This window comes from Rhea americana, unplaced genomic scaffold (genome assembly GCF_003343005.1).
Source record: "Rhea americana isolate MKP2758 unplaced genomic scaffold, rheAme1 scaffold_53, whole genome shotgun sequence".
Lineage (NCBI taxonomy): Eukaryota > Metazoa > Chordata > Aves > Rheiformes > Rheidae > Rhea > Rhea americana.
The window spans coordinates 1,798,383-1,810,481 of record NW_028186679.1 but is presented as its reverse complement, the minus strand read 5'-3'; the positions used below and the strand labels follow the sequence as shown (position 1 = coordinate 1,810,481).

Genomic DNA, 12,099 nt, shown 5'->3' with positions numbered 1-12,099 from the left:
ATTTCTTGCAACATGTATTCTCCAGTCCAGCATGGTTTCTGTGTCACCCTCTGATTCACTATCTATAATGAATTAGCAATTCCATTTCTGTAAGAAATGAACYTTGGAGGTCTTGCACGCTGAAGTCTAAATATGAAAGGTGGCTGCACCTCCCGTTTGGCCAGGCGTTACAGCAGTCACTGACCACTGCTCTATTGCTCATGGAAAGGATGCACTCCTCCAAGCCGTCCTAGTGAGGCTTTCTCAGTAAATCTGCACCTGACTGTACACAGTCATGAGCTCATGAACATTACAAATACACACAGATGAACATAAATGATAGCAATGTAGTTTAGTGTTTGAAAAGACCGAGTTTAAAATTATGAACAGCTGTTTATTCAGACACGTATAGCTAATCTGTGCACTCCTTGCCAAAGGAGGTTAAGATTTGCATGCACTTAGGGGGAGACTAGATAAGTGCATAGAACAGACAAATAAAAACCATTCAGGAATTCTGTGAGCCACTGAGAGTACGTGAGGAAGTACTTGGGGATGCTTGTCTTGTTTTGTGTTATTTGCAAGCACCTCTTTAGGCCCCTTGCTGGAAACAATGTACTGGGCTAGGTTTAGCCAGCTGCATGTGTATTTTTTTCTGAAGCTCATGCTGTTTAAGATTAGACTATTGCTCTCCTCTGCCTTTTTTATCTCCTAACAGAATTGCTGCTCCTTGCCAATTAATATTGCAAAAAACTTCCTGGTCCCATTCCTAATGATTAGGACAATACCTTGATGGTTCCATTCYTTTCTCATATATCTCACATGCAGAATTTGGAGAGCGCTGAATGGTTCTATAAATTTGATATATTTAAGCTAAGACTGCCTTGAGCACTGCAAGCTTACATACTGTGTTTAAAAAGGATATACATCCAAATATCCAAGGTTAGAAAAATCTACCCAGCAGCCTATGAGGATTGAGCACAAAAAACAGATTTTGCCTCCCAGATCATCCAAATTCTGCTAGAATGAGATATTCAGGTTGAACCTATATTAGAGATATTTCCARTTAATAAACTTTAGATCCACAACTCCACTGGAGTTCCTCCAGTATTTTGATAAGTGCCATCTCCATATGGTAAGCAATGAATTAATGGAATTTGTCATTTCCAGTCCTGTTCCCCTGGTTGATGGATGCAACAGCTCACTTCAGTTTGTCCAGATATCAAATGTGGGCATCTTTAGAGGAGATTTGCTGGACCTCAGCCTGCTTTTATAATGTCTGAGGGCCAAATTCTGCCTGTCTTAATACTTTACAGTTATCCATTAGGAATCTCTAAAGGAAAACTCTTCCTCTTTTTTTTTTTTTTTTTTTTTTTTGTCTAGGATCCATAGTCACAAAATCATGTAGGTGCTTGGTATTCAGTTATTTAGAGTTGTTTAGACGAATGTGAGATGAAAAAGCATCTTATGTGTCCATGTAGCTTTTTTTCCCCCTCACTGGTACTTTCAGTCAGCTTTTTATTTAAGCACATATTGATGACTGAAGCCCAGAATAACTGATAACAAATGAAAAATGGTGGATTTTTATTTTATGTAAGCAATTTTGTTGCATGCGCAATTGGGATGAATATGGGGAAATAGATGACCTTAGAGTAAACTAAATTTTTAGGCAGATAATTAACATCTGCTGTTGTCAGTAAATAATTCTTTTGCTTGAGAAAATCCATACCACTACTGTTACCTAGAAGGCTCTTAAAGAATTTCTGCTTGGTTCTGTGTAGGCACGGATAAAAATGAAAAAATATCATATCAAAAGAAATCCATAGGCCTCAATGCATGTTCAGAATCATTAGCTCTGGCACTGTAATCAGATGATTGACTCTGAGCTGATTAAATGCTGCCAAATACTCAAAAAGCCAAGCCAAGTGGCCAGATGTTGCCTGTGAAAGACTATTCCCTACAGATTTTTCATCGGACCCTTCCACAGTTCCCTTTGAATAGCAAAGAAGAAAGCATAGAAGTGCTGCACAGTATCCATGAGCATTTTGGATTTGCTTGTTTTGAAGACGTGAAAAGCCTTCTTGTAGGAAACGATAAGGAAATATGTATACCCATAACATTGCCTCCAAATCCTACAAAGGAAAATATTGCCAGATTTGAACATACTCACTTCTGCTCACAGATATGCTACCTCCAGGTGCCATCCTGGGTCCTTGAAGTAGTTACATGCCTCAGTCAACAGATTTATACCAATATATACCATCAAAACTCATATCACTGAACTAAATGAAATCGTGTGCAGTATGCATCCTTGACAGCCTGCCAAATGGGATGCTAATGTATACATCCATGAGCTAATCATCATACGTAATAACGGTAATTTACAAATAATCAGTCAAACATAACACAAGATTAAAACAATAAAGAACTGGACAATCCTCTTTTCCGTCCTTGCCACAGTCCCAAAGTCTCCCCTCTAGTTTTTATTATGCCAGCACCCTGTTTGTTCACAATATCTAGCTGAAAGCTTGTTTTGCAAAGTGTCCTGAAGGTCTGCACGCTCWGACCGTGATGTAGAAGTGTAGTGCTATGTTTATTACTATAGTAATTTGGGACCTGATCCTCTGGCTGTGTGAATTATCATAGCCCAGCTAAAGTCAAAAGATATCTGAAGGTTTACCATCAGCGGAGCAATGAGAAAAATCACTTTTGGCCAGGTTTTCCAACCTGCTCAGAAACTTAGAGGTGCCCAGAAGGATTTAAGGAATTTTAAGGAATGCCTTTGTTACCTAAATCTTACTGAAACAAGAATCAATGGGAGGGAATCTGCTAATCTGCTAGCTTCTTATCTACATCTTTAGGAGCCATGTGCCTTGAGAAAGTTCATCAGTCAAGTGGGTGTTTTTGAGAAGCTTGTCCTATATTTATGAAGTACAGATGACTCTCCAAAAAGTTTTATATTGATTAAGCTTAGTGGAGAGAGCAATTATCCTGTGGTAAATTGCCAGGATTGTCATCCAAAAACCAACTAGAGCAAATTAGGTCCCTTACAAAGGCATTGTTTTCTTAATAATACTCATGATTATTTTCAGCCTTGCTTGCTCAGAAAAAGGAAAAGGTGCCCTTTGCTACATGGCCATTATTATTTTAATTATTACAAAATGTCTCCGTGGTTTCACCACAGTGTCTCACTGTACACTTGAATTCACATTGAATGTGGTTTACTGTCACAGGGCCAATTCGGTGACCTGGAACCCACACAAGATGATGGGYGTCCCGCTGCAGTGTTCAGCCCTGCTGGTAAGAGAAGAGGTATGTCTCCATCTACTTGTTCCCCTGGTTCTTTCTGCTATTTTATTTCTGAAAATCCTGTATGTTTCCTCATAACTGTGTCATAACTAATATTCGATAATGTGATGAAGATTATGAAAGAAACTGAGAAATAAACCTCTAGTTATGTGTTCAGGCTGTGAGTGCAAAAGGGAATTAAAATGGCTGTCTAGCTGATTTGATAGAGCCAATAAATGGGAATATCTTTACAGAGTTTTGTGGCTTTGCATTCAAAATGTTCTAAATTATGTTGTTAGGGCATAACTCTGTAACCCTCTAGTTTCTGTGTAGCATAAATTGTAACCGACGGCAAAATCTAGTCCTTTTACAATGATACACTATAAATGCAATATGACATTTGGTTGAGAATCTAGGCATCATTACACTTTCCAGGCTTTTATGAGAAATATTTCAGCCCGGCTCTGATCCATATCTTCATTTTGGGAAGCATGGAAATAAAAAGGAAACACTAAGTTCACTTGGAATAAAAAGTACACATTTCATTTAGTACTAGGACTTGAATTACCTTTCAAGCCTGTAATTTTCATATAACCATTGGTTATTGAGACAGCTGCTATACAACCACCAGTTATCAGATCAGCTATCAAAAAGTTGGTTGCTGTTTTGCTAACAGCTGTACAACAGATTGTACACAAAGTGGTTGTGCTTAGGAAGAGAGAAGCTGGCTTTTATTTGCCCTCTGGGTCAGTTCGCTGAGACAAATCCTGCCTGGTTGCAATCAGTACCATCCTTGAGCTCTAGTGAGAACAGATGGCTCAGATTAAGAGAAAGCCAATTTTTTCCCCCTTCATTTTACCATCTTAGTTTTGAGTTACATATATAGGTTAGACTTCATGATAAATAGCCAAGTTCTGATTCTTCTTGGACTGGAAAATGCAGTTTTAAGCAACAGCCCTAGGGTGTATTTTAAACTTGGCTGAGTACTTCACCAGAACCAGAACATGACTCTCTGCACTTCACTTTAAAAGCTGAAAAGGAAACCTCATCCTTTCCATGAGACAAGTTGCCTCACCTTGCTGGATGTTGGCCCTCCCACAAAGCTGCCTCACAAAATGGTGTCTTTCCACCCAGAAGTAGCTGTTTAGAGGCCACATACTCTTTTATTTGTGCAAAGCTTTCGGCACCACCTAAGCACCCACTTCGCAGCACAGGGCTTTGCAGAGGATCTCTCCTTAGAAGAGATCTATTCCTACAAAGGAAAACAAAAACAAAAAGCACAGATAAAAGCAGTTAGGAAAGTGGTGTGATGTTCTTCAGATTAGTCACCAAATTACCTTGGCCTGACTCAACCAGAATGCCTTCCAAGGAAAGGAGAAATGGAAATCAGAGCAAAGAATAAAGAGATAGATCCAAAATGAATGTAGGTGTAATTATACTCAGAACTGCGGTATCCAAAAGCTGATTTTAAAAGTTTTGGCTCTTGGAGAGGCCTACACATTGCTGGATCAAGTAGCAAAGTGTCCTGGGTGCTGGATGGAATATAAGAGACTGAACCCACTAAGCAACTAAGTCTGGTTTTGTCTGTTTTTTAGATGTTTCTCTTGTGGTTGGATACTTCAGTTGGACACTGAATTTGCATGTTTGTAATCTCTGCTGTTTAGACCTAAAGCAGCCCTCAAGACAATAGTCACATTTTTGCCAATGTTTTTTTTTKTGTGTGTGTGTCTCTTTCTAAGGGGCTGATGCAGAGTTGCAATCAAATGCATGCTTCCTACCTCTTTCAACAAGACAAGCACTACGACCTATCTTAYGACACTGGAGACAAGGCTTTGCAATGTGGACGGCATGTTGATGTCTTCAAGCTATGGCTGATGTGGAGGGCAAAGGTAGGACTGCCTGCAATGTATTTGTTTACATTAAAATAATGTGCACTAGATACAGGTTTCTTTTCTCTAATCATCATTTTGTAACACATCTGACCTGAATTTCCCATATATAGAATGAAAGAAAGAACGTATGGAAATATGGAATGATCTTTGGTAAAGCAGAGGAAAACTGATCAAAATATGTTCTCGGGGAATATGAGATAGCCATAATCATCTGTTCATCTGTATTTGTAGAATGTTGTTAAATAACTTCTTCCACTTATTTTTTCAATCTAGTATGTCAGGTTGCCTCAGGTTTGTTCAGAGATGACATCACTGTTTTTATTTCCAGAAAGCCTTAAAGACTTCATGTGCCTCATTAAAACTCTGGAAACAATTCTGAGACAGACAACAAATATAGCTGGAGGTGCGGGAGTCTGTAAAGAGGGTAGTTGAGGGCGAGTTTCTGTGGCTGAAATAGCTGTTGGACTCTCTCGGCTCRCTGGAGCGGCAGGTGGTCTCAGCCGCATACCTTCCCTCCAGCCCGAGGCTTTCTCCCCGAGCTGYGCTAGGTCCGCCCTGTGCCAGAAGCTCTGTCCACAGATGGATGATGACCTGGCTCAGAAGTCAGKTCTGCAGTGCCAGACCAGATTTAGCAGGGACATGCATCTATTATTCAGAGACTTTTCTTCCTAAAAAGCACATTTTTTCGATACGCCTTGTACTRCTTTTTCTCTCCTCACACCCTACTTGTACTGTTTGCATTAGCAAATAGAATGCACATTGCTTAAGCAATTTATCCACTCCAGCTGCCTGTTCYCCTTCTCCCCCTCCATGCTGTGATCCTCAGTTTGTGGCATCACAGCTAGTGACTGTGGGAGTAATTCCGATATCCCAACTAGAGGATTACGACTTCTGCTGGAAAACAGAGCAGGAACTGCTGAAGCTCTTAAAAACACAATCTCTGAGTTTATGCAGTACCACTTAGAAGAGAGACAAATACTGTGGAGATAGGGCAGTATCTAAACAGAGCGCTCAGTTGCTACAGACCTCAAGCTGGTCTCCGAAAACATCTGGCCATTTGAGATTTTAATTTGAAGAAAATAAATATGCTAGGAAAAGATACCAGATCATCCCTTCTGGAAGATTAAAATCCCCTGTTCTGAAAGAAATACAAGGCTCCCCAGGTATAGAGCTCGACACTTTTTTCTAGAGGCCCTTGTCCATGCCAACCCAGGCTGTCCAAACCAGTGCTTGGACTCTCTGCAGAAACCACCACCAGCAGCACTCTTCAGCAGAGGTGTCACAAATATTTTGCTCAGCACTGAGCTGGATCTTGTGCTTATTTCACAAAGGTGATCGTAGAGAAGTCAGTGGCACAAGSTAGAGATGAATGAGCTCTGCATTAGAAAGTGTCCTTCATCTGACAGAACCACATCCTTAATCTTTCCAACRGAGACTCCCGAGAAGTGACTTGTACTGCTGCTTTGACAAGTGCTGCATGTTCCTGTCACTGTGTCAGTTCACAGGACAGATAGCCAAAAAACTTTGAGTTCTTTTCTCTCTCTCTCTCTCTTTAAAGGGAACCACAGGATTTGAAGCACAAATTGATAAGTGCTTGGAGCTTGCAGAGTACCTATATAATAAAATAAAGAACAGAGAAGGGTATGAAATGGTGTTTGATGGAAAGGTATGTATTGCAACATAGTGACCGAGTTCGTCAGCACCACTTGACTTAGTCAGGTATTGGGATGCTACGAACAGGTCAAACTAAGAAGTATGTGACGGAAAACTGTGTCCCTTCTGACAACAGCTGTTGTTGTGCCATTAGCTTCCTTCTCTTTGGGATCCAGGGGCAAGGGAGATGAGGCGGCTGTGCGCAGGATTTCAGTTTGCACAGTTTCACCCCGTGGGAACGCAGCACTGGCATCCCGGGCTAAGCAGTGCACACGCAGTGGCAATCGAAGGAGGCTGCGGTTGTCCCAACGCAGGGTCTGTCCTGAACGTGCTCTCTGGTGCCCCACACGACTCCGAAGACCAGTGGTGCACAGTGCTGTTACAGCAGCCTCAGGTGGTCAGTCGCAGCCCGGGGAGGGCCCAGCRGCTCCAGCTGGGATGGTCCCCCCGGTGCTGGGTGCTCAGCCGGCACCTGCGGGGGGACGGGCTGCAGCCTGCCGCGTGTCGGTGCCCGCCGGCCGCGCCGCGCTGTCCCGCGCGGGGCTGCAGCGCTTCCCGGCTGTCGCAGAGYGCACGCAGCCGGGCACAGGCCTGACGGCAGCCTCCGTCACAAAGCTACTCGTGTTTTGCCTGTAAGAGAAAAAAAACATCTTATTTTGGCTTTTCCCCTCGGACCGGTGCCAGTTCCTGCTCTCCGTACTTGCAGGGGAAGGCTTTGCCTCGCAGCACGCTGCTGCCTCGTAGTTAACCGCACCGCTGGCATGAGCCTCGGTGCTCTGCGGCACAGGATAGATGTCACCACAGTTCTTCAGACAGAGATCCCAGGCTCATACCCACATGCCACTGTGTTATTTATTCCTGCCCCTCGTGTGGCGTCACTGAATTTGGCCCACCAGATCTCATGATGGCTAAAGGAACCGACAGCAGCGAGAATCTCTGTAACTTGTACATTTAGCAGCCRGCAAAGAGGAGTCTAGCAAGGCAGACAGCTGCTGGGAGAGTGCAAAAATGCGTGAAGTTTCAATGGAGTCTTACTTTATGCCTTTCTACTTGGTGTTTCCATGTCAGCTAAGCCAGCTAAGATGCTAGGTACGTGCGTATTCATACAGGCACTATCTGCACCAAACTGAGAATTAATGAATTTCTCAAGTGTAAGAATAGCTTAGGCCATCTGTGAGTCCTGTTTACAGGACCAGGTTCTACATTATGCAGTCGTGTAATAAAAGTAATTGCCATGGCCCTCACATCTAAATTATCTATAATAAACTGTTGTCTCGTCCACACGTTCCCTTCAGCCTCTTGAGGGGACAGCATCTACAAAGTCTAGATGCTTCTCAGTTGGGCATAAATGTATTTGCACAGCTGGGTGATRTGTTTCTGCATCTGACATCCTGGGAATAAATTGCCTAAAATTATCCTTTCTGCATTAATAATGATGATGACTCTCAGAGGACTACAATAATGAAAACCATTGATTGCTGTCATAAAATGATGTATGAGAGAAGCRAAAGGCATGAGCATAATTGCAATTGAGATATTATGAGCATTTCTTACAGTCTGAACTGTTATTATTCTGTGTTTAGCCTCAGCACACAAACGTCTGCTTCTGGTATATACCTCCCAGTTTGCGCAGTATGGAAGATAACGAAGAAAGGATGAGCCGCCTTATGAAGGTAAGTAACGTTAYCCAGGATATCGTGTAGTGAGCACTGAAATCCTGACAGCCAGGCAATCCCCAAAATGATCTCCACGGAGGCACAGGGGAAGGTCACCTAGCTATATTCTAGCAAATGACACCTCCACGGTCATTATCCTAAAGGTGAGTCTGGCACCACCTTGCTCTGGTCTCCCTGTTTGGTACTCCTTGGGTCTGCCTCTTCTCTGGAGCGTTTATTCGAACTCTGGCTACTTTTTCTGAAGTTCATGTAAACTGCAGTCAGTAAACTCAGCAAACACTGACAATAGCGTCATCATAGTAAGCCGCTCTGGCATACGATAAGAAGATGGAAAATGATTGTAACAATGTGTTTGAGGGCTACAAAAAAAAAAAGYAGTCCCTGTGTGCCAATTGCGTGTCAGCAATACTGAGAAAGTAGGGAGGATAATTCCCCACTGATTTTAAGAGCAGCACAAAGAAACAGGATAAACCCAACATCTTTTCAATAAGCCATTTATTCCTTAACAGAGGTTAACGTTTTTGTCAATATTGGACTTATGTTCTTTTTAACTGCTTCTTGTAGCTCTTTATAGAAAAATAAAACATGCTCTGCCTTTTGTTACAGTAATAATAATCCCTTGCTTTTTGCTATAATAATACTAATAACCCCCTGCTTTTTGTTATGCACCATTACAGGTAGCCCCGGTGATAAAAGCCAGGATGATGGAGTATGGAACAACCATGGTGAGCTATCAGCCTCTGGGAGACAAAGCGAACTTCTTCCGGATGGTCATCTCAAACCCAGCAGCAACTCATCAAGACATCGATTTCCTGATTGATGAAATAGAACGTCTAGGACAAGATTTATAATAATCGGGCGTGAAAGTCTGTTTCTGGACCTCTAAGTAGACAATTAAGTTGTCACAAACTGTGCGAATGTATTTGTGGTTTGTTCCAAAGTAAATCTATTTCTATATTGTGGCGTTGGAGTAGAGTACAGTTTAAAATCAAGAAACATGGCTCCTTTAAAGTCCTTTCCTGCATTTTAGAATACCTTTTTAATAATTAGTTACTCAAAGCTGCATTGAAATAAATAAGGTTGAGCAGAAGATATGTACAATTTTCTCCCCAACGTTAACACAATGACTATTTTAAAGTAAAAGCAATCAGACTGAATGATGCCAAACTTGCCCGAAATGGTGACAAAATCAAATTGGGGGAAGGAGGATACTGAGAAACAAAGTATACAAGCTGTACGCTTAAAAGTGAAAGTATTTTGCCTTTTTCATAGTATTAGAACAGAATTTCTAATTTGCCTATAGCAACATTTCAAATGTATTTAAATAGGTATAGTTTTACAAAAGGAAATATATATATATATATAAAATCCTATTTTGTAAACTAAAGATTTTATTTTATATGGGTTATAAAACTGCAAGGACAGAAGATGAAAGTTAACTAGGATTCTTTTTCTTTTGACGGAGGTGCCTCAAATATTTATTGCTGCTTATTTTAAAACATAAGCCCACGTATATTTTTAAGAGGTATCAGTGCCTCATTTCTCCATGTCACATGGATTGTACATCCCCAGGGTTGATTACTGAAAAACCTCAAGAGTACTGCAGCTCTTAAAACCCCTTAATAAGATCAATTACAGTACAACAATAGGATGCTGTTGTTCCTAATTATGTTTCCCACATGGCCTAACTAAGCAGACGCACAATCAAGATACAGTGCTAACCAAGACTGAAATAAGGTTGTACCTGGATGATTTCTTTGCTGTTTCTTAAAAAAGCCTATCCAAAAAAGTCACATATCTGACTAAGTGATTGTGTCATAATCATTTCTACTCTGAGCAATATAAGATTACATTGAAAATTAAATTTGACTAAAATTCTGTCTAAAGAAATAGCATGAAATCTCATAGCTACATTAGCATGGTAAGGACTTCTTATAGATGTACAGGTCTGCAAGATAAGATCTAAATTAAATGTGAGTATAATCCAAATGACAGTAGTGGAGTCTAAGTGACAAACTGGTTTGACAAAGGTTTCTCCCAGTACTAGACTACATCATTGTTTGCAGAGGCTTTTGAAATTGCTGGAAAAAAATGAGATAAAGCTACATCTGCCTAATACAGCCCAAGCAGAGCCACATAGGTGTTTTTAGACACCGTGGCACCACTCTTGCAGAACTCACATGCTGCATCATTCCTTAGCATTAGGAATGACTCTGACATGGAAACTTAAATTCATCCTTTTCCCCCTCAACATCTGGAAATGCTGGTAAGAATTCTGTGGYTTGGGCCTGTCTATTTATAACCCTATTAAAGTTTTGGTTTTAACTTTGCCTAAATGTCCAACTTYTGTTTGTAAGCAATATTGTTTTGCTGTCTCAAAAATACTTGAAGAGAAGAAAAAAGTGCAATGTGGTTTTAATTTCATCTAAAAAAGATAAATGGAGTATTGATTCAATGTAATAGGAGGACATGAAGTAAGAAGAGGAAATAAATTGTGTCTGTAATTGTGTTGCCTTTATTATATTGATAGTACTGTTTCGTCACCTCAGATTGAGGCTGTGCACTTTAGATTTAAACTGTACAATGTTGCAAATCAACATGTGTTGCTGTATAAGCTTGTACAATATATTATTGATATGTCATTATTTGTGTGGTAGTAGTATTTACTCTTGGTATTGTAAGAACTGCCCTCACATCAGTCTTTCTGCTATATCTTTGCTTGATATTAGYCTCTCCTCATCAGCTTTTAGGCAGACCTCTCACTTCACTTCAGTGGATTTCCATTGCTGTCTACAGTGCACAACGTTACAAGTTAAGCTAGAGAGGAGATGCCAATTCTATCAAGGACTCAAATGTGACCTTTGCTGAACATGTCAAAATCAGCAGACCAATCACTGAAATACCAGAAAGAGCAGCAAATTGTATGTGTCTTTCTTGCTGTGAAAAAGGCAAGGAAAGAGCTTAAAAAATAAAGGGACAACGGTGGAAGTGATCAGTAGCCTGGTTACATCTTGCATGTGCAATTCTGTTTTTAAAMTGCTAAGTGCAAACAATGTATTTATAGCTGTATGTGCCAATCCAAGACTTACGTTCAGTGTTCCGTAAGAACCAGCATTTTTTTCCACGTTACTATGTTTATTGCAGCCAGGAAAGAGCAGCATAGCAACCTGTTCTTGTGTTTGACCAAAGTATTTTATCTGTGTTGTTGACCTAAATCCAAATAAAAGTGTAAAATGTGACTGAGAGTCTTTTCTTTAGCAGCACTGAGAAAACCATCCTTACCAATTATGCCGTCTCAGAGTAAGGTCCCACAGAAGAGAATGTTTAACTCTCTTCCTGGATTTTTTTTGATGAGAAGATTCCTGTATGTTAATTACTGTAACATTAAAAAAAAAGTGAATTTCATCATCAGATCCTTTTGAGGATATACTCAGCACTGGCATGCTAGTGAAAAACTGCTGTTCCTTTACCTTATCTTTACAAGATGGGGCTAATTGCTTTATTCTCAGGCAAGCTCAGATTTTGAGGGTTTGTTTTTTGTTTTTTGTTTTGTTTTTGTCTTTTTACTCCCTGAGTCTCTATCCCCAGATTAGCCATAGACCGAAGTCAGCCTA

The 12,099-nt window shown here is 40.7% G+C and overlaps 1 protein-coding gene across 1 annotated transcript in view; it reads left to right on the top strand.

The window, feature by feature from the left end:
* Positions 1–9,340, top strand: part of GAD2 (glutamate decarboxylase 2) — a 37,417-nt gene extending 28,077 nt beyond the window's left edge. The window contains exons 12-16 of the mRNA XM_085318317.1: positions 3,210–3,288; positions 5,004–5,153; positions 6,715–6,822; positions 8,393–8,482; positions 9,163–9,340. Coding sequence (XP_085174443.1) covers positions 3,210–3,288; positions 5,004–5,153; positions 6,715–6,822; positions 8,393–8,482; positions 9,163–9,336 — 601 coding nt within the window. The 3' untranslated portion in view covers positions 9,337–9,340. The remainder of the gene's footprint in view (positions 1–3,209; positions 3,289–5,003; positions 5,154–6,714; positions 6,823–8,392; positions 8,483–9,162) is intronic.
* The last annotated feature ends 2,759 nt before the right edge of the window (positions 9,341–12,099 follow it).